Consider the following 24398-nt stretch of genomic DNA (forward strand, 5'->3'; position numbering starts at 1 on the left):
ATTGGTAATGTGAATGTAGTTGTGGCCCAAGACAGTTTGGAGGGGGCAATAAAACCGGCAGCTATCAATTAGGTATAGCAGGAGGTGAACAGAGAGGTGTGGGGATTTTGTAAGGCGCAGGGGGCAGCAGTAGTGAGGCATGTAGCCATCATTTATGAGCACCCACACTTATTTAGACATGATAGTGTCCATTCACCTAGCTGGAAAATGCACTTTATTTAAATTAGGCGACAGAGGTGCTGAGAAGGTGGTGGATGGGCAGGTCAGAACACCAATAGATTGTGGGGGGGGGGGCAGAAGTTACATCTCAAGGTTCCTTCTGGTGGCAGACTGAAGGGAGCTAAGGATGAGGCTGCACTGCCTTTTAGCTATGTTTCCGATATAGAAATGCCATATACATACATATTAATACGTGCCGCAATAAAACCAAGCTGTGCCTAGCTTGCTCCTGAATATAGTGGCTTCCTGACAACAATCAGGCGTCTGTGATAATTCCATCAGAAACAAACATTTCTGAGTTAATTTTCTCTTTCATGGGGAACATCTCCGAATACTGCAGTAATTGTGGTGCCTGAAATTACCAGTGTCCATAGTATCAGTATTTCCAAGAGCAAAATTACTGCAGTAGAATTTTGTAAGATCCAAGGAGGGGAGCAAGAATCAAATGGGAACCAGGTCAGTAGATCTATCAACTGCAGAAATGTTCAATATTGAAAAAAACACTACATTTCAAAGGCATGCAATCCCAAAAAGTCTTTAAAACTTCTGGGAAAGTTCAAAGGTAGAGATACAAGCCTATAAACTGGCCTATGATTTGAGAACTAGTGTATATTGTCATCACAAAAATACCTTCCAAGTTATTTTGCTTCTGCTGTCTCGAGTTGAACCGATTAATGTTATTTTTGGGCTGTGTGTATAGTTAGATGTTTTTAGCTGTTTTGGCATGAGTGCACACTTTATCAAGCATATACCTAAAACCAACTATACCAATTTCAAAAACAGTATCAAACATGCATAATAAACCCAATTGTATTCACCTTTATAACTCTTCACCACCTCCGGGCTCTGAGGCATCACATTATAGCACCTGAAACAGCACATAAACCATGTTGGTTTTACAGAACAAACAGTGTTGATAGAATAACATAAGGAACACCACATACAGCCTGTTATTAGAACTACAATCCTGTGATCACAGGCGCTCCTGTGGAGCAGTGCAAAATGTTTTACTATTGATACACAACAATCAAAGCTCCAGTGATCCATGACAACCCAGGTGCAACCTGCCGAGCAGTGGCTGGGTGAGGATAACAGGTGTAAACCTCCACTAAAATCACAGAACACAAAACACACCAGTGCCACGCTGCTTGCAATGATGAAGGGACATAGATTAGTAGCCAATAAAGCCTGTCAATGGGTAAAAAGACTGTTCGGCAACGCTTGATTCCAACTGGTAAATTCAGTTATTGCCACATGAACAGTCCAATGCCCCTTACGTGGCCCTGGATAAGGACATACAGGGTGTTATCCACAATGCTCAATACGCCATGAAACACAGCTGACTCTCGGAGTATAAGGTGGCAATGTCCTTCCGTACAAACATACTAGTCTGAGTTAGAGAGAAGGCTGCCTCCGCGCACTGGACGGCTTCCCGAACTATGCCCAGTGCTTACGGCAGACGAAAGAAAAGGAAAGATGAAAAGACAGGTCACTCCACTGGGGAGTATACTAGCAGAACTCTATAATGTCTTTAGTTGCGTGTCTTGTAATTAATCACTAGATTCCAGCACTTGGGAATCTCCTGAGTCCTGCATCTTGGAGTCTCTGGTGCCCCGCCTCTTGGAGTCTCTGGTGCCCCGCCTCTTGGAATCTCTGGGGTCCCGCCTCTTGGAATCTCTGGGGTCCTGCCTCTTGGAATCTCTGGGGTCCCGCCTCTTGGAATCTCTGGGGTCCCGCCTCTTGGAATCTCTGGGGTCCCGCCTCTTGGAGTCTCTGGTGCCCTGTCTCCTGGAATCTCTGGTGCCCTGTCTCCTGGAATCTCTGGTGCCCTGCCTCTTGGAATCTCTGGTGCCCTGTCTCCTGGAATCTCTGGTGCCCTGCCTCTTGGAATCTCTGGGGTCCTGCCTCTTGGAATCTCTGGTGCCCTGCCTCTTGGAATCTCTGGTGCCCTGCCTCTTGGAATCTCTGGTGCCCTGCCTCTTGGAATCTCTGGTGCCCTGCCTCTTGAACTCTCCGGTGCCCTGCCTCTTGGAATCGCTGGGGTTCTGCCTCTTGGAATCTCTGGGGTCCTGCCTCTTGGAATCTCTGGGGTCCTGCCTCTTGGAATCTCTGGGGTCCTGCCTCTTGGAATCTCTGGGGTCCTGCCTCTTGGAATCTCTGGTGCGCTGCCTCTTGGAATCTCTGGTGCGCTGCCACCTTGGAATCTCTGAGGTCCTACCTCTTGGAATCTCTGGTGCCCGCCTCTTGGAATCTCTGGTGCCCTGTCTCCTGGAATCTCTGGGGTCCTACCTCTTGGAATCTCTGGGGTCCTACCTCTTGGAGTCACTAGTGCCCGCCTCTTGGAATCTCTGGTGCCCCGCCTCTTGGAATCTCTGGGGTCCTGCCTCTTGGAATCTCTGGGGTCCTGCCTCGTGGAATCTCTGGTGCCCTGCCTCTTGGAATCTCTGGTGCCCTACCTCTTGGAATCTCTGGTGCCCTACCTCTTGGAATCTCTGGGGTCCTGCCTCTTGGGATCTCTGGTGCCCTGCCTCTTGGGATCTCTGGTGCCCTGCCTCTTGGAATCTCTGCTGCCCTGTCTCCTGGAATCTCTGGCCCTGCCTCTCGGAATCTCTGGGGTTCTGCCTCTTGGAATCTCTGGGGTCCTGCCTCTTGGAATCTCTGGTGCCCGCCTCTTGGAATCTCTGGTGCCCTGCCTCTTGGAATCTCTGGTGCCCTGCCCCTTGGAATCTCTGGGGTCCTACCTCTTGGAGTCTCTGGGGTCCTACCTCTTTGAATCTCTGGTGCCCGCCTCTTTGAATCTCTGGTGCCCCGCCTCTTGGAATCTCTGGTGCCCTGCCTCTTGGAATCTCTGGGGTCCTACCTCTTGGAGTCTCTGGTGGCCGCCTCTTGGAATCTCTGGGGTCCTGCCTCTTGGAATCTCTGTGCCCCGCCTCTTGGAATCTCTGGTGCCCCGCCTCTGGGAATCTCTGGGGTCCTGCCTCTTGGAATCTTGGTGCCCTACCTCTTGGAATCTCTGGTGCCCTACCTCTTGGAATCTCTGGGGTCCTGCCTCTTGGAATCTCTGGTGCCCACCTCTTGGAATCTCTGGGGTCCTGCCTCTTGGAATCTCTGGGGTCCTGCCTCTTGGAATCTCTGGTGCCATACCTCTTGGAATCTCTGGTGCCCACCTCTTGGAATCTCTGGTGCCCCGCCTCTTGGAATCTCTGGGGTCCTGCCTCTTGGAATCTCTGGTGCTCTACCTCTTGGAATCTCTGGTGCCCACCTCTTGGAATCTCTGGTGCCCCGCCTCTTGGAATCTCTGGGGTCCTGCCTCTTGGAATCTCTGGTGCTCTACCTCTTGGTATCTCTGGTGCCCTGCCTCTTGGAATCTCTGGGGTCCTGCCTCTTGGAATCTCTGGTGCCCCGCCTCTTGGAATCTCTGGGGTCCTGCCTCTTGGAATCTCTGGTGCCCCGCCTCTTGGAATCTCTGGTGCCCTGCCTCTTGGAATCTCTGGTACCCTGCCTCTTGGAATCTCTGGTGCCCTGCCTCTTGAAATCTCTGGTGCCCTGCACACTAGAATCTCTGGTGCCCTGCCTCTTGAAATCTCTGGTGCCCTGCACACTAGAATCTCTGGTGCCCCACCTGTTGGAATCTCTGTTACCCTGCCTCTTGGAATCTCTGGTGCCCTGCCTCTTGGAATCTCTAGTGCCCTGCCTCTTGAAATCTCTGGTGCCCTGCACACTAGAATCTCTGGTGCCCTGCCTCTTGGAATCTCTGGCGCCCTGCCTCTTGGAAGCTCTGGTGCCCTGCCTCTCGGGATCTCTGGTGCCCTGCCTCTTGGAATCTCTGGTGCCCTGTCTCCTGGAATCTCTGGCCCTGCCTCTTGGAATCTCTGGGATCCTGCCTCTTGGAATCTCTGGGGTTCTGCCTCTTGGAATTGCTGGGGTCCTGCCTCTTGGAATTGCTGGGGTCCTGCCTCTTGGAATCTCTGGTGCCCTACCTCTTGGAATCTCTGGTGCCCACCTCTTGGAATCTCTGGGGTCCTGCCTCTTGGAATCTCTGGGGTCCTGCCTCTTGGAATCTCTGGGGTCCTGCCTCTTGGAATCTCTGTGCCCTGCCTCTTGGAATCTCTGGTGCCCCCCGCCTCTTGGAATCTCTGGGGTCCTGCCTCTTGAAATCTCTGGTGCCCTACCTCTTGGAATCTCTGGTGCCCTACCTCTTGGAATCTCTGGGGTCCTGCCTCTTGGAATCTCTGGGGTCCTGCCTCTTGGAATCTCTGGGGTCCTGCCTCTTGGAATCTCTGGGGTCCTGCCTCTTGGAATCTCTGGTGCCCCGCCTCTTGGAATCTCTGGTGCCCCGCCTCTTGGAATCTCTGGGGTCCTGCCTCTTGGAATCTCTGGTGCCCTGCCTCTTTGAACCTCTGGTGCCCCGCCTCTTGGAATCGCTGGTGCCCGCCTCTTGGAATCTCTGGTGCCCGCCTCTTGGAATGTCTGGAGCCCTGCACACTAGAATCTCTGGAGTCCTGCCTCGTTGAATCTCTGGTGCCCTGCCTCTTTGGATCTCTGTGGTCCTGCACCCTGGAATCTCTGAAGTTCTGAGCCTTGGAATCTGTGTTTTCCTGCACCTTGGAATCTCTGAAGCCCTGTAACACAGAATATCGGAAGTCCTGAACCTGCAATCCATGAGGTCGCTGTTTAATACTGGGTAGGTGACCCCTCTGCTGTGACCCGCACCTGCTTACAGATTTAATATCAAGTAACTCGCAGATATCCCCTCAAGGATAGCACCACACAAGAGGGAAAATTGTTCATTCGCTCCGTCTCTGTATCTCTCTCAATCGTACTCTTGATATCGCTCTACAGATACCATTGTCTCGCTTGCTTTATCTTCCTCACTCTCCTTCTCCTGGGTCAATCTCCTTCTCTTTCTCTGTCACTCTGTCTCCCTCTTTCTTTCTCTCCCTCCCTCTCATCTCCTGTCCAGTCTCTTTATCTCTGTCCCTCTCTCACCCTCTCGATTTCATTCTCCCTTTACTTCTGCCCCACCCTTTCCATCTCTCTCTTTCTCCCTCACTCGGTCTCCCCAATGTCTCCTTCCTCTCTTCTTGGCCATGTCTTTTAGGTATCCCTCTCTGCACTTCTCTCACTCTCTCTATCTCGGTTTGTTTCTCCCCGCACTATTCCCTCTGTTATTCTTCCACTCTGTTCTCCCTTCCTCTTGTCTCTATTTCTCTCTCTGTCCTTTAATGTCTATTTCTGTCTCTCCCCATCCTCACTTTCTGTATTCCTCTCCATCACAGTCGCTCTGAATACGTGTGGCTAAGTCCCTCTCCTTCTGTCTTTATTCTGGTACTTCTGTCACCCTCTCTCTCAATCTCCTTCTCCGTCTGTTTGTCTCTGGTCCTCTCTTGCTCTCCTTTCATCGTATCAGATTGTTTATGATGACTGCGGTAGTTCATATTTTTTCTGCCTTGTTTTTTCAACATTTGAGTAGGAATTGACCACCAACCTCGATACTTTATATTTGTTTAATAATCATAGTAAAGTGAGTTCTCGAATACATATCCAAAACAAGCACAATTACTTTGTGTAGTCTGTCGCCATCTTGAATTATTTTGTAAGTGTTCCAGAGGTCGCGTATCCGTTTAGGCTTTGAGGAGATGGCGTTGTTAGTGACACAACAGAAGACATCTTTTAGAAGTACCATGTCTCATTAAGCTCTAATAATATTAATTCAGCCAGACTAGTCAGTAAACCACCAGGTACTGTGCTTATGTCATCTCTTTGAAGAGGGTTTGGATACTTTTTTATAGGATTGCACAGAAGCGTCTGAAGACACAGCAGGGTGCTGAGGTATGAAGGGAACTCACTGAGGACTTGGAGAAGCATTCGTGCCTGGAATGAGTGGTCAATACCTAGGCAGAGGGTTGAGGATTGGAATGAGGCTTCTCAACACCCACGAGATGGACTGAAGGAAGACACGTGGGACTTGGAGAAGCATTTGCTCCCTAGAATGAGCACTGAGTAACCTGGGCAGAGGTTTGAGGATTGAAACAAGGCTTCTAGAGACCCAAGAGGATGGACAGGAGGGAAGTAACGGAAGACTGGAGAGAGATTAACAGGTCTAGGAGCAGATCTAAGTATTTCAGAAGAGGTTCATGAGAACTGGATGAGACTTCTTCGGATTACAAGGAGCCAACTGGACAAAGTACTTGTCTTTAACCAAATTATAATGATATTTGGAAGCACAAAACAGATGTTTTGAGGATTGTCATCATGATTAGGAAAATTCTGGCCCAGTTGTTGGAACATCTTGAATTGTGACAAATAAAAGGACAATCTCAGCCATGTCAGAATTTGAGATTTGCAGCCATAAGAGGAGGAAGAATATTACCAGCAAGGCACAGGGCTGTAAAACAAGAACAGCAGCAGGTAACTGGAAGAGCCGGACACCGGGCCTGTGGAGCCCGAGGCACAGACTGGGGATGGAGCTCAGGAGACACAGGTCAGAGAAGAGGTAGAGCTAGAAGGTTTCTGGGACTATTTAGGCAGAGTCAGCTGGGAACAACTTTCAAAAACAACTAGCCGAGCAGCTTTTGAGTGTGCTCAGGTTCTTGCTTGCCAGACTAGCTTGTGCCTGGCTGTGCTATCATTTGTTTTATTTTTTACTTCAAATCCATCTTTTTACTCTATTTGTCCTTTGTACCTGTTAATAGTGTTTTATCTTTTCTGTACAGCAAAGGGTATGATGGTTGTGTCCCTGTCATCCTTGGTCTCAAAATCGTCTACTGTGTGGATAAGCAGCTAAGTCCTAAAACTGGGGCATTTATACATTGAAGTGGGAAGGGAGCTGATCTGGAGTTAATCGTATGGTCGGGTATGTTTCACAATACTCGGTCTCCAGTGTGATTACTTTCCCATCTATGAGTCTGTGACTTAACTATTCATCAGAACTTTGTGCTTGTGACACTCACCCTCTGGGACCCACTAAGTCCTGTGAGGATCTTCATCTTTCCACCCTATGCCCTCTTTCGCCTTTTGAGAATATCCTTGGAAACTGTTTTCAAAGGCCTTTTTTAGCTGAATGTGATGGAAGTTTGGGACTGGCATCGAAGACCACCCGTGCACCACCCCTAAACCGGACAGAAAACTTGAGGGGAATGCAATGAAGTTTGCTGTGGCTCATGGAACTTTTTCTAGGACTTGTGGTAGGTTAACAACATTTAAATAAGTTTTATGAAGACAGACGTTCATTTGTGGAGGGCTAATTCAATTATTTCTCACTCAAACAGGTTCCAGAGGATGGTAGTGAGTATTCTCAGGACTCAAGCGTGTTTTCAGGGGACTCAGGTGAGATTTCTGAGATCTCAATGAAGTTATATGAGGATCTGAAGATTTCTTAAAACAAAATGAAGGGTTTGAAAGAACGTGTGTATATATTATGGATTCTGAGACCAAGGAGAATAGTGGGACACAGTTTGGACCTTTCAAACTACTGGACCATAGGTGGGTTTTTAAATTTTTTACTAACTGAGGTCCTTTTACATATTTCTTTCGCAGGATGGGTTTTTGTGTGAGCTCAGCAGTGGCCTTTATGTTATGTTATGTCATAGAAAATGTATAAGGCGCACTATCGCTCCAAGAAGCATCTTGGCACTATACAACAAGCATTTACAATGCAATAGGTCTCGGGTTAATTAAGTTTGAGCTATTGGCATTGCCTAATATTGCAACACCAATTGCACCAAAAGTCTATAAATTGTAGGCCAAAAAAATGTGTATTTATTTTTGTAGCAGTGGTGGCATGCTGCGCTTTAGATGAATATGTTTCAAAGTAAAGTGCGCCATACTGCAATTGTTACAATAGTTATTTGTGGATGCGTTAACAATTGATGTGTGCACTGATGGCTGGTGGTGTGTGTGCCTGTAGAAATTGTGCACTGATGGCTGGTGGTGTGTGTGCCTGGTGGAAGTGTGCACTACCGGCTGGTGGTGTGTGTGCCTGGTAGAAGCGTGTACTGACGGTTGGTGGTGTGTGTACCTGGTTAAAGTGTGCACTGACGGCTGGTGGTGTGTGTCTGATGAAAGCGTGCACTGACAGCTGGTGGTGTTTGGGCCCGGTAAAAGCGTGCACCGACGGCTGGTGGTGTTTGTGCCCAGTGAAAGCGTGCACTGATGACTGATGGTGCCTGTGCCTGGTGAAAGTGTGCACTGACAGTGTGGTTGTGTGTGTGTGTGTGTGGTGCTGTGTGTGTGGTGGTGTGTGTGTGGTTGTCTGTGTGTGTGGTGGTGTGTGTGGTGGTGTGTGTGTGTGGTTGTCTGTGTGTGTGGTTGTCTGTGTGTGTGTGGCTGTGTGTGTGTGGCTGTGTGTGTGTGGCTGTGTGTGTGTGTGGCTGTGTGTGTGTGTGGCTGTGTGTGTGTGGCTGTGTGTGTGTGTGGCTGTGTGTGTGTGTGTGGCTGTGTGTGTGTGGCTGTGTGTGTGTGGCTGTGTGTGTGTGGCTGTGTGTGTGTGGCTGTGTGTGTGTGGCTGTGTGTGGCTGTGGCTGTGTGTGGCTGTGTGTATGTGTGTGTGGTTGGCTGTGTGTGTGTGGTTGGCTGTGTGTGTGTGTGTGTGGCTGTGTGTGTGTGTGTGGCTGTGTGTGTGTGTGTGGCGGCTGTGTGTGTGTGGCTGTGTGTGTGTGGCTGTGTGTGTGGTTGTGCGTCTCGAGCTGTGAATCCTTTTAAATACAAGCATTTGCAATGCAATAGGTCTCGCATCACTGAAAGTTTGAGCTATTGGCTTTGCAAATAATAAAGTAACACCAATAACTCAAACTTTTAGTAATGCGAGACCTATTGCATTGCAAATGCTTGTTACTGGTGCATATATCTCTTGTACATTCTGTATATAATGATCTACCATGTTATATTCTCGACCTTTGTAATTATTGATAGTAGTATCCGTTCAACTTGAACCAGTTGTAACGAAATGTTTCTCTTGTAAAGTAGTATTTGTTCAACTTGAACCAGTTGTAACGAAATATTCATCTTGTAAAGTAAAGCGCTCTAGCACCTTTCGGTAATGTCACTGCTATATAAATAAATAATCATGATCCCAATCCGACCCTGCACACCGTCACTATTCACGATTACAGTTCTCCTACCTTCGATCGCTAGACTAAACGAGCTACGTGCTGCCTCGCATGAAGGGCTTCACACCTAGTCAGAGTAGTGAATAGCTATGTAACGGCGTTTACTTACGTCCAACTACAGTATTGTTACATAAACTCCGGAGGCGAGCACATAACACACACTTGGTCGATGCGAGACACCACGCGTGCCTTGTGCCTGAGACGCTGATAGTTAACCCGGAAAGTAAGTTGTACGTAGCGTTAGGCGATTGAGAGGAAGTTTGCCGGATTCCGTAGTCCTGATGTGGCTTCTAAAGTGAACCTCTTCCACGTCACCTACATCGCAGGCCACGGAGACAACGAAACCGCTGGGGTAGGGAGCGACACCCACCGGCGAGGAGAGGGGCCAGGGGCACACAGTCAGAGGTACGGAGAGAGCCTTGTCGTGGTGACTCGTTGTCTGGTATAGAAGCGAATATATGAGGTAGAGCATGAGATCGGATAGCAGGAAGCGCACTGTACACACAGAGGATAAAACTACAGCCTCTGGAGCCCAGCCCGCTTGAAGGTAGAGTCAGGTAGCGAAAAGGGGAGCAGGAGGACACTACCCGTTACACACTAGCAGTGCAGACCTGGGTGGGGTAGACCCGAGCGTAAGACTTTGACATGATTACTGTCAGTTAGCAACATCCTTTCTCTGTAAGAGGGTAAATGGGTTACCTCCGTTTGTCTAGCACCAGTGACAACACACAGTCTTTTGTGCTAGAAGCGTGCAGTAGTGTAACGAAACTGGAAAACAAGCACGAGCAAGGAATCGAAACCGGCCGACGCGGGAATAGAAACCAGTGGTGCGCGCGCACCAGAGGAGCGGGGGCAAGGGAGCGCGATGACAAGCCGAGACGAGGTAGGAGATTTGTGTGTGTAAGGGGGGGTTCTGTGTGTGTATGCGCGGTGGCGGCGGCAAGGGGGGGCTGTATGTGTGTGTGCGCGGCGGGGGGGGGCTGGGCTGTATGTGTGTGTGTGTGCGTGCGTGCGTGTCTGCTTCCAAGGAGCCATGGGAGACAGGAAGCGCGCGCGACCTGATCCCAGTTCCAAGGTTGCGCGTGCACCTCACTTGTCTGTCTCCCTTGACTCCTTGAAACCGAGAATGATTACAATAGAGTCTCGGAACGACAGATTGCTTCGCAATCTGTTCGCAGTTCCGAGACCTAAAAAGGAGACCAAAGGAGGCTAATATAAACCTATCCAGGGATCAGATTAGAGAAAAGCATAGGGGGTCCGGCGCGGCAAACACCCAGGTTTTCAGCAGTTTCCTAAAGGCTTTCGCTCCAAGGAAAGTAACCGTTTACCTCCTTTGGTTTTACATCTGAAAGGGGGCGGAATGAGAAGGTTAGCCAAAGAAGATCTAAGCTGTCAAGACGTGACATATGGAATAAACCTGGCCGCTAGATAGTTAGGACCAGATGTTATTTTCGCGCTGAAGGTGATAGGCAACATTTGGAATAGCACTCTTTTATGAATGGGTAACCAATGTAGTGATTTGAGGACTGCAGTCGTAGAGGAACAGTGAGGTAAATTCAGCACCAGGTGAGCTGCAGCATGTTGTACCATCTTTCATTTTTTTAGAGTTGTACTATTGGTCCCTGCATACAGGCTATTACAGTAGTCCAATCGTGAGGTGATAAGGGTTCTCGCCATAAGAGGAAGTACGTTGAATTATGTTTTACAGTTTTAATCAGCTGGAAACACTTCCCAGCTACTGCTAGCGCTTCTGGATGAAAGGAAAGTAGGGTATCAAATTTTACTCCTAAATTCTTTACCACCTTCACCGTATCTGGTGGAGGGGGGATATCTTTTGGCCACCAAAGACTGGGGGTGAAATGGTTGGCCTTGCCTAACATGATCTCAGCTTTCTCAGTGTTACATTTAAGATGATGAACTTGCAGCCAATGGATGACTTATGTGAGACATAGTTGAAATTGCTCTTCTGCAACTGTAGAATTTTCTTCCAGCCCTAAGATCCACTGAGTATCATCGGCATATAAAGTGGTTTCAATTTTAAAGGATGATATTAATTCAATGAGGGAAGCCATATATATATGTTGAATAAAACTGTGCTAACGGCGGATCCCTGCGGAACGCCAGATTTGAGTGGCTTTTCGGTTGACTGGTAATGACCAAACGTAACCACTTGCCTGCGACCAGTAACAAAGGACTTTAGCCAGGCCAAGGCTAGATGGGAAACGTCACACATCTTCAGGCGGTGCTCTAGAATATCAAGCGAGATCGTGTCAACTGCAGCCGATAGATCTAATAGGCTCAGACTGAATTTTTACCCACATCTAAGACAAATTTGAGGGTCTCAGTGATTTCTAGAAGAGCAGATTCGGTGGGATGGTTAGGTCGAAAACCAGACTGGTGAGGGTGCAAAAGGTTGGTCGCTTCTACGAAAGTGGTCAATTGACTATTGACTAATTTCTCTGTGATCTTAATAAGGTAGGGCAACAAAAAGATGGACTGTAGATTGGAGAGAGTAGTACGATACTTGAATTGCTTTTTGTGAAGGGGCTTTACAGCAGCAACTTAACAATCAGTGGGAACATCTCCAGGTAAAAGGGAAGAATTGATCATTTCATTGATAACCGGGTTCAATCAATAAAAGCGTGAAGAACTTCCAGCAGGCAAGCATAGAAAGGTGACCCCGACTCACAGGAAAGGATGGCTTGGCGTGACTGTTCTAGGCGAATGGTCTGGAAGGTTTGCAGATTAGAGATGACCTTATAAGATACGGACGGAAGACGTGTCTATGGGGGAACATATTCCATATTAAAGTCTGTTTGTAACGTTTTAATTTTTGGTTCAAAAAAGTTAGCGATATTGTCACATAATGTTTGAGAAGGCGGGACATCTTGATTCAATACTTTAGGATGGGTGAATGATTTCACAAGTTTAAAGATACATTTTTTATCTTATTCAGCTGATGTAATTAGATTTGTGTAATACACTTTTTTCTCCACTTTAATTTGTTTGTGATAAGCTTTGAGAACTGTTTTGAACTGAGTTAAGTCTTCTGAATTGTATTCTTTCCGCTGTCTACTCTCAGATTGTCTACATTGAAGATGTAATTTTGAGTATAGCAGGGGGCTGATACTTTGGTGGTCGATTTCCTTTTCAAAGAATTATGGGGGTGAATATATTACAAAGTGTGATCATCCAATTCTTAAAGCTCTGGTTTTCCTGAGAGGTGATGCCTGATAAGGTGGGTCTTAGCCGTAATGCACGGTTAACTAGATCTGGGTGCTTCTGCATGTTGTCCCACTTGCATGATGACTTGGGGGAACTAGTAGTAGGTGGCAGTGGGGGATTAACGTGGGGCCAAGTGATTCTAAACGGAATAAATGTATGGGCTGACCAAGGTAAAGGAATCTGGGAGTTGACAGTTAATCAACATAGATTGGAACAAATTCCATCCATCCCCTGTAGCAGCGAGACGTGCTCCTTTCACACTGAGAGGAGGATAATAAATCAGCCTTACCTGCTCAGGGTACTTCTGACATCCTGCAAAACAGAAAAATACAATGAATGCAGTTTCCACTGAATATATAATAATCTTTTATTACTTTAGCATTGAAATGTGTTTGGAAATCTAAGCTTCAATGAACTCTTCTATTTCTAGTTTAAAGACATTGGGAGCTGCCCCCACAGCCGCGCACAAAGTCTGATATTCTGTTGGCACAGGCGGTGATATCCTGAATGGAAATCCCATGACACAGCACAATCTGAAATATTCTGAATGGGGTCACATGACACAGCAGAAACTGATAATTGACCTCTCCCGTGATGTAAGCCTTCCTAAAGACATCTCACCCACTGTAATTGCTGCTAAAGTTTAATTATGAGCAGCAATCTATAGAACCTGCTTTTTAATATATGGCCAGCTAAGTCTAAACAGCTAGGGTAAGGGGCTCTTGGTAGGTTACAGAAGACATGCATAAAGACTATGGGCCACATGCATCAAAGTAAGGAATTGCGATTCCTAAATTGCGATTTTTAAGAAATTGCAGTTTAGGAATCACAATTCCTTATGCATGTAGGAATCGCCAAAAAATTGTGATTCCTACACATGCCTTAATTGCAACTCGCAAATTGCGATTCGCAAATAAGGAATGTCTTCCCATTCATTCCTATGGGCCTAGAGGGATGGGATTGCATGCGCAATTTGCGAGTACCCAATAGGTACTCACAAATTGAGCATGCAATTTCAAGGGTGCAAGGGTGCCAAAAGGACACCCTGTTGCACCCCTGATATTGATATGTGCACACATGTTGCGCACACACATGCCCCAAGGGCATGTGTGTGTGTGTAACCTGCAACTTAGAAAAATGCACTTTTTTTTGCTAATGATCATCTGGTATATTTTTGGGGTAATTAGCGGACCCTAATAGCGAAATAGCTTTTTTAAATGGCACCATGCATTGCATTCAAGGCATCGCAATTTGCGATTCCTTAAATACAATCTCAATTTACGATTTTTGCATTTGGAATGATGCATCCTAAATGCAAAAATACCGGTTGCAAAGGGGCAGATTCTGAGAATCTGCCCGTTTGCGACCGGTTTTTCCTTGATGCATGTGGCCCGATGTGTGCACTATGAGTGTTGCATGTGTCTGTTGTGCGTTAAGAAGACAGAATTTTGTATCTGCTTTGTGTTAAGAGTGCCAAACAAAGAGGTAGGTTATGGGTATAATAAAGTCCTTTGAAGCTGACCAAATTCCTCTGAAAGCAACGAGGGATACAGGTGCCACTTAAAAGTGCCGGGACAATCTTGGACCACTTCCAGCTTCATTCTTCTCCACAATGGTTGCTGTGAGTTGGAAGACCTCTCCCTCTTTTGTGTCTTTGTCTCAGATTCCATCAAGCCACACTAACCTCTGCTCCCATTTACTGCCAAGATTGAGCAAACAAAAACTTTGGCCTGAACATTCTGGGCAAATAACTACATTATCAGGATCTGCCTGAAACCAGCTCCTGGGATGGACATCTGGAGTTTGCTTCTATGTCTGCAAAACTTAGATAAATATTGGTTAGAAACCCAGATCAGTGCCAGGATTCTGTTTAAGCATAGTCAGGACCATAAAGAAATGCTGGTGCGAAATACTGACGTGTCAGGGCCAGGGCACCCGATTGCTGACTTCCTGGGTGGGAGCCCTACAAGGTGAGCTGTAGGCCGCCCAGAGAAAGCAGGAACTATCTGCTGGACATAGGGGGTTAGTAGACAGCATCCCCACAGAAACCTGCTATGTGAAGTCATCCATCAGCAGAACTGTCTGGTGACTAAGGAGCCATGCTAGGCACTTGGGGCCTAACCCCGATGGAGCTGCTGCATCTACCTTGAGGGTAGAGTCCAACTCACTAAGCAGATGGGGTACGAGAGGCGTGCTCTGCAAGAGGAGGTACAAGCAGATGGGGTACGAGAGGAGTGCGCTGCAAGAGGAGGTACAAGCAGATGGGGTACAAGAGGAGTGCTCTGCAAGAGGAGGCACAAGCAGATGGGGTACAAGGAGTGCCCTGCAAGAGGAGGCACAAGCAGATGGGGTACAAGGAGTGCCCTGCAAGAGGAGGCACAAGCAGATGGGGTACAAGGAGTGCCCTGCAAGAGGAGGCACAAGCAGATGGGGTACAAGGAGTGCCCTGCAAGAGGAGGCATGAGCAGATGGGGTACGAGAGGAGTGCCCTGCATGAGCAGGTACAAGCGGATGCGGTACGAGAGGAGTGCGCTGCAAGAGGAGGTACAAGCAGATGGGGTACAAGAGGAGTGCTCTACAAGAGGAGGTTCAAGCAGATGGGGTACGAGAGGAGTGCGCTGCAAGAGGAGGTAGAAGCAGATGGGGTACAAGAGGAGTGCTCTGCAAGAGGAGGCACAAGGAGGGAGTGGCACTAGAAGAGCACCTTGCAGGAGGAGGTACAAGCAGAAGAGTGCCCTGAAGGAGGAGATACCTGCAGGTAGGGGTATAAGAAGTGTGCCTTGCAGGAAGACTCTGTCTAGGAAAGGAGATTGCAGCTATCCGGGAAGAACGAAGAGCTGTGGCCACCTCTAAGGCAGGGGCTTCTCTGTGCAGCTGGAGGCTCCAAACCCACATTAAAATGGGTGCAGCGCTGGTGGAGTTAAGTACTTTTGGAGGCTCTGATTGAGTGTCTTTCTAATTTCCTGTCAGAGACCACAGCACCAGCACCAATCACCCAGGGCAGGACCAGACGAATGTTCAAAACCGGCCCATGTCAGGGAGAAGTTCCCTCACATGTGTATCCCAGAAGGGAAAAGGCAGATGCCCAAGAGGAGCAGGCACCTGTTTAAAGACCGTCCTTGTGGGTCTAATGTTTGTTAAGGCACTGAGGGAAGGTGACCGATGTGTGGAGGGTCAAACAGGGTTTCTACTAGGCAACAGTGTAAACAAAGAGAACCTGACTCAGGTAACAAGACACCTTGCATCTGGCTACATGATGGAACAGGAATGTCCTCAGTGCATGGAGTATGGGCATGTACCCTTGTCTTGGGGGTCCGAATGCATGTGAAACTGATATCCTGACATTTTGGGCCAGATGTAGGAGAGAAAATACCAGTGGGTAACGGCTGATTTCGGCCGTTAACGACCGGTATTTAGGAATTGGCATGTAGGGGCCATCATTTTACAGAATCGGTAAATTTACCGATTCGGTAAATTTACCGATTCTGTAAAATACCGAATCGGTAAATCCACATGTAGGTGACACTCCTAAGAGTGCCACAGGCCCTTAAGAGTCGGTATTTTACCACCCAATCCAATTGGGTGGTAAAATACCGAAATCAGGTGTGCATGCACATCAGTGCATGCACACCTGTGCCATGTGACACACAGACATGCCCTTAGGGCATTTCTGTGTGCCACATGGCACACAAGTCCGGAATTGGGGTGCTAGAGGGTGTCAAAGTGACACCCCCTGCACCCTTGCAGGATTCGGTATTTACCGATTCAGTAAATACTGAATCGGTATTGCCCATTGATTCCTATGGGCTTCATGGCCCATAGAAATCAATGGGCATTACCGATTCGGTATTTACCGAATCGGTAAATACCAAATCCTACCGATTCGGTAATTCTTAAATTCGATTTACCTACATCTCCCCCCTTCATTTTACCGACTCTTAAATACCGAATCGGTAAAATTCGGTATTTAAGAGTCGGTAAATATGAATTACCTACATCTGGCCCCTAGTGTGGCCCTGTAACACACTAATATGGCGTATGCACAAGCCTAGGCCTTTCCATGAAAATGTGAGGTTAGTTATAGGCAGAGGTGATGGCACCGTTCCGAAATTTGTGAAAAATTAGGTTTCAACATTTTTTCTATGCCTGAGTAGAGTACAGCAAAGACAGAAAGAGGAAAATGCCTCAGGTGATTGTTTTTGTGCAGGAAGGTAGGTACCCCTTCCTAAACAATAACAATCCTGCTTTCAATGCAGCCACCCATCTGTGCCCGGCCATGCCCAACCATCACAAGGACCCCCTGCTTCCCTTACATCAGAACTGAGGTACCCACAAGAATCGCTTACTCATCTGAAGCCTTACATAAAATTGACAATTTGCACAGAACCGATGCTCCTTTAGACACCTCCTGCAAAGGTCCTTTCCCAACCCAATTAGAAGTCCCTGTAGCCTGTCTACACTGTAGATTTCACTGTCTTCACAAGGCTTTAAAAGACCCGAGCATATCATCATGGCCGGTTAACAACAACAACCATAAGGCAGTTGACACCCCCGTAGACTCAAGTAGCACACCCCTCTGCCTGTTGACTCCTTAGCCCCCAAGTGCATTGACAGCCTCCTTCTCAATGTCAGGTATTTACCAAAGCATGGGGTCAAACTTTGGGACCTGCTTTTCTCAATGTCATCCATAATGTTACATATGCCCCTTAGTTCCCTTTGCATGGACCATTTCTCAGGAAGCTTCTCGGCTGTGAACGAATCATCCTGTTCGAGCAGAGCATTAGTGTTAAAGGGACAGCATAGGCCCATCATAAGTGGGTTTGCACCTCTATTCCTATCCTAAGCCATATCTGGTTACAGTTCATGGTGTCCAGAAAATCCAGTTATAAATCAAAGTTTCTTGCTGCCCGGCAGAAATGTGCAGACATCCATGTAGTGCACTCAGCGTTAGAAATTGGGTCTCTAGTTGACCGAGGTACGAGACCTGTCCAAGTAGGGACCACAATCCTAGTCAGGGTAAGTCAGTCACACACCATGAATTATCCTGTGCTCAACCTCTGGTAGTTTGGCACTGAGCAGGAAGACCTACCTTAGGAGGAAAAGGGTAAAATATTTGTGCATCTAATCAAGAAGAACTAGTCTACCTAGACGTGGTAGGAGACTCAAAAGTGTATGGTTGATGATGTATGGTAATGAAGTCTTATTTCTTGTTATAAAGCCCTCACCCACCAACCTAGTTGAGGGCATGCTTCATCATCGGGCCCACCCAATGACACCGAATGTGTCCCAGGTGTGCTTCAACGCCTGTATTACAGCAGAGCAGGTATGTTACTGAGTGTGCAGTGTTGGTGACGTGAAGGGTGATAGATTAAAAACAGTACAGTGGTCTCATTACCCAAAGGTTTACTTTAATGTTTGGGCCTCTGGCAGTAATAAAAGCAAGGCGTTGGATGTAGGTGAAGTGGTATTAGGGTACTCCTGCATCCAGTGGGTGGTCTACATGTTTCAGCCTTATTCTATAAACTGGCTTTCCTCAGGACCTTTGTCATGTGTGAGAAAGTATGATCTATGCAAGTCAAGTCAAGTCAAAAAGCTTTATTTCGATAAAAAATTATCATAAAAGCAGCACAGAAATCACAGTAGAACAATTTTAAAAACGAACGCGAACGTGCAATAAAGATTTAACCTATTTAGAAAAAGTTAGCAAAACAGTACATTAGGCAATCAATTAAAAAAATTTAAGCAATCAATATTAGCCTTTTAGTTCATTTAGTTTTTACAAATTTGCAAGGCAGTTCATAAAGCAGTTCATTAAAACAGTGAATTTAAAATAAAATTAAACAGTCAATTTTAGCCTTTTGGTTCTAATGGACCAAGCCCATGATAAAAATTTGGCTAAAGCGCAAACGTAGGTCGCACGGCTGTCAGATATTAGTATCCTGATTGCAGCCGCATGGCTCCTAGTGCCCAGCTGCCGACATAAGTTTTTGAGCCAAACCCTCCTGGGTATTGTATACTCTCTGCACTCGAACATAAGATGTGCCAATGACTCTGGTTTGTCTAGGCATGCTGGGCAAAGCGCTGTAGTTTGTACACGAGATTTCCAACGTGAAGTAAAAGAATTGAGGGGAAGGGTTCCTATTCTAAATCTGAAGTACAAAGCCCTGTCGAAAGGTTTTTCAATAATGTCAAGGTACACTTCCCGTTTGGGTTGATCTTTGAACTTCAGGAAGTCCTCCGTGAGTCTGCCCGTGGTGGTACTAATGTTCCTCTGAGAAAGGATCCAGTCCCAATAAAGTTTCTTAAGAACTAACTTCGGGGGTGAGGTTCTATTTGCCCATGCTTCATTCAGGCCCAAATTTAGTAGCAGCGTCTTCATATCCCTCAACCATTTGATTTTATGCCACCCTGGTAGTGACATAATTTCTGCTAGACCCTGGGCATATCTGCTGAGTTCCTCCACACGCCACAGGCGTGCCCATAGCAATAGTGGACGGAATTTTGCAACGTCATCAATTGGGCGACAGCCTAAATCCAACATTAGCGGGACTGTAGGAGTGCCCTGCGGGAGAGACATAATCGCTCTACAAAATTTCCTCTCTGATCTTGGCAGAGCGTCAGTAATGGATGAGCCCCAAAGTTCGGCCCCACAGAGAGCAGAACTAACCCCTTTGGCCGAATAGATCTCAAGGACTGTAGCTATTGGTCTTATTATACAGGAGCGTTGTTCTTTCAGGAGAGCTCCTGTGATCCTCTTATGAGTTAACAGCATTTTGTCCAAGTGTGGGGTCCATTCCATTTTATGTGAAAGGCGTATCCCGAGATAGTCGAAGACCTCTACCCTCTCCAAAAGTTCAGAGCAGGAGTAGGAGAGCGGACTTGTTTTTTGGGAGGGTTCAGCACAAGGTATTTAGTTTTACTTTTGTTGATTACCAGGCCTCGTTTGGTGCAAAAGGATTGAAAGTTGTCTAGGAGCCTTTGGAGGCCTATGGGGGTTTTAGAAATTAAAAGCGTATCGTCCGCGAAGAGGAGGGTTGGTATACGTTCGCCAGCCAGGGATGGTTCATCTGAAGGATGTTTCTGAAGATGCTCAACCACCCCGTTGATGTAAAGGGAAAAGAGGGTGGGAGCTAACACACATCCCTGGTGGACACCTCTCTCAACCGGGATACTATTCGTTTTTTCCCCCCCTGGGCCCCACCTAACCTGGGCAAAACTATTTTGATGTAATCTAACAAGTAGGGATAGCAAGTAGTGGGGCAGCCCCATGTCAGCCAGTACACTCCATGGGGTCTCCCTGGGTACGAGGTCAAAGGCAGTCTTTAAATCGATAAACGCGAGATAAAGACTGCCCTTGCCTATGACCACAACTTTCCAATACACCATCATGAGTCTAAAAGCTTGTTCAATTGTCCCGGTACCCACTCTAAAGCCCGCCTGATAGTCAGAAAGAATTTTGTTTTCTTCTATCCAATTTAAAATTCTGACCAGCAGAACCTTGCCGACTACTTTTTGACTGATATCTAAGAGGCTAATGGGCCTATAATTGGATGGGTCATCTCTAGAGCCTTTTTTATGAATAGGGACCACCTCAGCCCCTTTCCACGAAGAGGGGATAGGGGCGCCCCTACAGATAGCAACAAGTAGGGAGTAGATCAGTTTCCCCCACTTCATGGTATCAGATTTCAAGAGGTCGCCAGGGATACCGTCCGGACCAGCCGCTTTTTGGGGAATAATAGTGCTTATTGCGTAATCCACTTCCTTAATTGTAAAATCAAAGTCATTAGGCTGAATGTCCCAAATTGGGGGGAACAATAGTGAAGCCACCACCCCCCCATCAGGATCACAAGAAACAGTAGGAGTGAGATAATCGTCATGACGGGTATAGAGTTTTGAAAAGTGTTTGACCCACGCCTGACTTGGGATATTACAAGTTATCAGGTCACTATCTGGCCTATTACGAGCTCTTATAGTATCCCAAAACCATTTTGAATCTTTCTTAGAGCTAGCTTCTTTAAGGGTAGACCAATATGCCTCTTCCCACTCCTTTTTTGCTAACCCCAATGTTCTCTTGTGTTCTTTCCTGGCTATCTGTATTAGGGATTGGGACTTGCCCTTAACGGCCTCAATTAGCCTAGTCTTAGCTTTCCTACATGCTACAGTGTACCAATCATGTGTCCCTTTAGATTTGTTCTGGGACATATTCTTCCCTGTGGTACCCTTTACCCAGAAAACTTCCCCTATAGCCTATACAGCTGCTTCAAAAATGGATGTTGCCCTATCTGCTGCCGTGACTAAATCAATAGTGTTGATCTCTGCTTGTGAGGCTATAAGGACCTCTTCTATGGTAGAAAGTTTGTCAGCATTGCTGGCAACTTTGTTCCACTTTAAGCGTCTTCCGCAGGAGGAAACAGTGACCCTATGTGTACATTTAGGTGGTGCTAACAATGCTCCATTAAACCAGGGATTCATAATGGTTAAGGAAAGCGAATTATGGTCGCTCTCCACAGTCGGTATAATTACCATATCTTTAACCGAACTCCAGAGCCCCAAGTCCAACAGAATATAGTCAATCCTCGAGGTATGACCAACCCTGTTGAACGTTGGAGCGCCAATCCGGTCAGAAGATGTACGGCCATTAGTAGCTCTTAACCCAAACTCCAGAGTCAGTGCATTTAACTGCACTGCACTACGGGTCCAACGTTTAATCGGAGGGATGGAGAGTGTTGGAATACCCCATTTGCTATCTTCTTCACCTAGGTCAGGGATTCCATCCAGGGGAAGTGGCTCATATGTGCAGTTAAAGTCGCCTGCTACTAAGGTGTGGTCAGCTTCTTTATAGTCCCTAAGCTGCACCTCAAGATCGGATATTACCGATGAGGTGCACCCATTTTTAGTGCCTCTAGCATAGACATTGTAAAGATCTAAGGTCAAACCTCTACGGTGGTTAGACAGAGAAATGCCCAGAATATCTGGGTTATTTGTCTGCTTAGAGGTTATTCGGCAGTTAAGGGAAATGCTTACCCAAATAATGAGCCCCCCCGAAGGGCGCCCCTTCCCTTGCCTGGGTTTTTCTGCTGGAACAAAATAGGTGACAAACCCAACTCGGTGGAGTGGTTCAGTACTCCAGATCTCCTGAAACACACAGATCTTGTGTGCTTCAAACAAATCACTCCACTCGGGCAGACCCAATTTTCCGGTGGATCCCCGCGAGATTCCAACTCAGAATTTTTATTTTGTCCTTGATGGTTTCTCCTCTAGTGTCATAATTAGCTCTAGAGTTATGGGAATCTACACAGTCCCTATCTAGAGCAAAAGGTATTGGCTCGGTCAGGTTGGTAACCGCCGCAGTTGGGAGATTAGGACATAAGGGGTGGGGTATGACTGAAGAAACCTCCTCCTCGCCCCTATTAGTATCAAGATGTATGGAGGAAGCTTCGTCAGAATTGAGTCAATCAACCTCATCCAGCGCACAGAATCTATTCCAGTGGGCAAACTGTGAAACAAAAGGGTCAAGTGGGGGAGGCGGTCCATGCCATGGTTGCTGCCACTGATGAGTAATATGTTGTGGAGCATGTGTATACCCTCTATTAATTGGGAAGCTGAACCTAGGGGGATTTTGTCTTGGGGGCATGGGTAGGAAGTAGGACAAGGGAAGTGGATTAATTTGAGTAGCAGGTCCACTACAGGGTGTATTAATTCACTGCCCCTGTATCCCTAAAATTAACAGTAATTACATCTCCTGCTATGGTCTTGGTGCTCCTGCCCACCCACTCTCCTCTACGTACAGCAAGAATTTCACCACTCATATGGATGGGTAGAGGTTTGTGCAACTGAAGCCACTGGGCACATTTGTTTCTCAGTTCAACAAAAGTTTCTCTTCTACCCTCCTTCAGTGGTGGTACACCCGTCAAAACAACCACAAAGGGTGAAACTTCCGGCGGCAAGTTGATTGTCTTGAAACGAGCCAGCCTTGTCTTTGGTTCCTGAGTCTTATTTGAGGAAGAAGTTGATGTCAAGTTGGTATCCAAACCGTTTGATCCCTTTACTAGTTGATTGCTCCCTTTTTTTTTGGGCCAGAGTATGTTTGTATCATCGGGGTGGGACCAATCACACTAGGGGTTGGGGGAGATACAACAGATTTACCCCCTATTTGATTCGAATGCTGTGTTGCTGTTCCTAGGTTATCTGGTGAGATTTTGGCCTTAGTAGAAGAATCTCTCGAAGGCTTGGTAGTAGATGTATTTTCCAGAGGCACTTCTTTTGTTATCCCACGCGTCTGTGTAGGTACGTTCCCACTTGCCTTATTGGCCCATTTTGAATTGATTAGCGACGTCAGTCTATCAATTTTGGATATTAAGGGCTTAATTTGAGCCGCTATCGTAGCTTCAAGATCCGATTTTAAATCTATTACCATATTTTCGACCCAGCAAGGTATGCCTGATGCAGAGTTAGGGGTAGGTGAGACAAGGTTGTGGTTCCTAATTTTGGTTTTAGGCTTTTCCTTAGTCTTAAACGCGTTCTTAGTAGAACCTGTATTCCCTGAATCTGGCAATACAGGAATAGCTCCTACACTTGATACTTGGGGATGTTTATCTACACTTAACTCTGACTTTTCGGATGATTGGCAGGCTCCTAGATCTGGAGTGGCCTCAAGATCGACAAATGACGGGTCAGAATCTGATTGAGTTACTGATAGGTCGACAGCGTTTGGAACTGTGTATGTGCCAGCAGCAGTCGAAGGTAAAGGGAGGGAACAATTAGTTAGAGATTGCTGGACGGGTGAACTTGCAGTTGCTAAGAGGCCCAGGGACGAGCGTTTAGCATTCATAAGGTCCAGGGATACTCTTTTTTCCAATAGAATAATGCTATGGTCAATTGTCTCATTAACCCGGGAAATAAATTGGTCTATAGGCCCAGTAACTTGTGCTACGGCCATTGCTTTTTTAGTATTACTTCTAGTTCTACCGCGCATGGTAGACATTTATTTTATGGAGGCCTATGCACTGAGTATTACCAGTAATAACTGTTAAGTCCAAGGGGGGTGGCCCGGTCCGGTCTCTACCGGGCACTAACGGGCAACAACGGGCCCGCCCTTTGCCCGGGCTTAGACTTGTATGGTGAAAGGGGGCGGGCTCTGGGAGGGGGCGCGGCTCACGCGGGAAGAGGACCAGCTGCTGGTGTTGAATGCTGGTCCTCGCAGTCCCGGGGCCGCGCCTCTCACCTCCGCTGCGGCCTCGCTGGTCGGCTCCTCTGCTCCTCTGCAAGCTGGAAAGCAAGTTGGCAACTCCTGTTGCGTCAGTCAGGGAAAAGGGTAAAGTTAAGGCAAAACCTCACTGCGAGCGGCTCCCGCGAAGCGGGGGCCGCAAGAGGTTAAGAGGACTTTGATGGGGGCGGGCTCTGGGAGGGGGCGCGGCTCACGCGGGAAGAGGACCAGCTGCTGGTGTTGTATGCTAGTCCTCACAGTCGAGGGGCCGCGCCTCTCACCTCCGCTGCGGCTTCGCTGGTCGGCTCCTCTGCAAGCTGGAAAGCAAGTTGGCAACTCCTGTTGCGTCAGTCAGGGAAAAGGGTAAAGTTAAGGCAAAACCTCACTCACTCAATGCTACTTGTTGTGTCATAGATCAGAAAAATGTGTTGCACGCGCTAATGTGCACTATATGTAAGAGGGGACTTCCCTCTCAAGGCATTCCTGTACAACAAAAACATATACAAAACAAAACAAACATAAAAAGATGGGAATTAGCTCGATATGCATAATCACGTCAAATATTTGCGACCGTCGCGTCCGTGTGGATTGCGGCACTAGCAGCAAGTTGAAGTATTTACAGTGAAAACCGATATATG

At 47.2% G+C, this 24398-nt stretch overlaps 1 protein-coding gene across 1 annotated transcript in view; it reads right to left on the reverse strand.

Annotated features, from left to right (window-relative positions):
* Positions 1-24398, reverse strand: part of LOC144807625 (E3 ubiquitin-protein ligase TRIM39-like) — a 313986-nt gene that overhangs the window by 57318 nt on the left and 232270 nt on the right. The window contains exons 5-6 of the mRNA XM_078673249.1: positions 12844-12866; positions 1038-1087 (exon numbers count right to left, since the gene is read on the reverse strand). Coding sequence (XP_078529375.1) covers positions 1038-1087; positions 12844-12866 — 73 coding nt within the window. The remainder of the gene's footprint in view (positions 1-1037; positions 1088-12843; positions 12867-24398) is intronic.

The sequence above is a fragment of the Lissotriton helveticus genome, unplaced genomic scaffold (assembly GCF_964261635.1).
Source record: "Lissotriton helveticus unplaced genomic scaffold, aLisHel1.1 SCAFFOLD_463, whole genome shotgun sequence".
NCBI classification, from domain to species: Eukaryota; Metazoa; Chordata; class Amphibia; order Caudata; family Salamandridae; genus Lissotriton; species Lissotriton helveticus.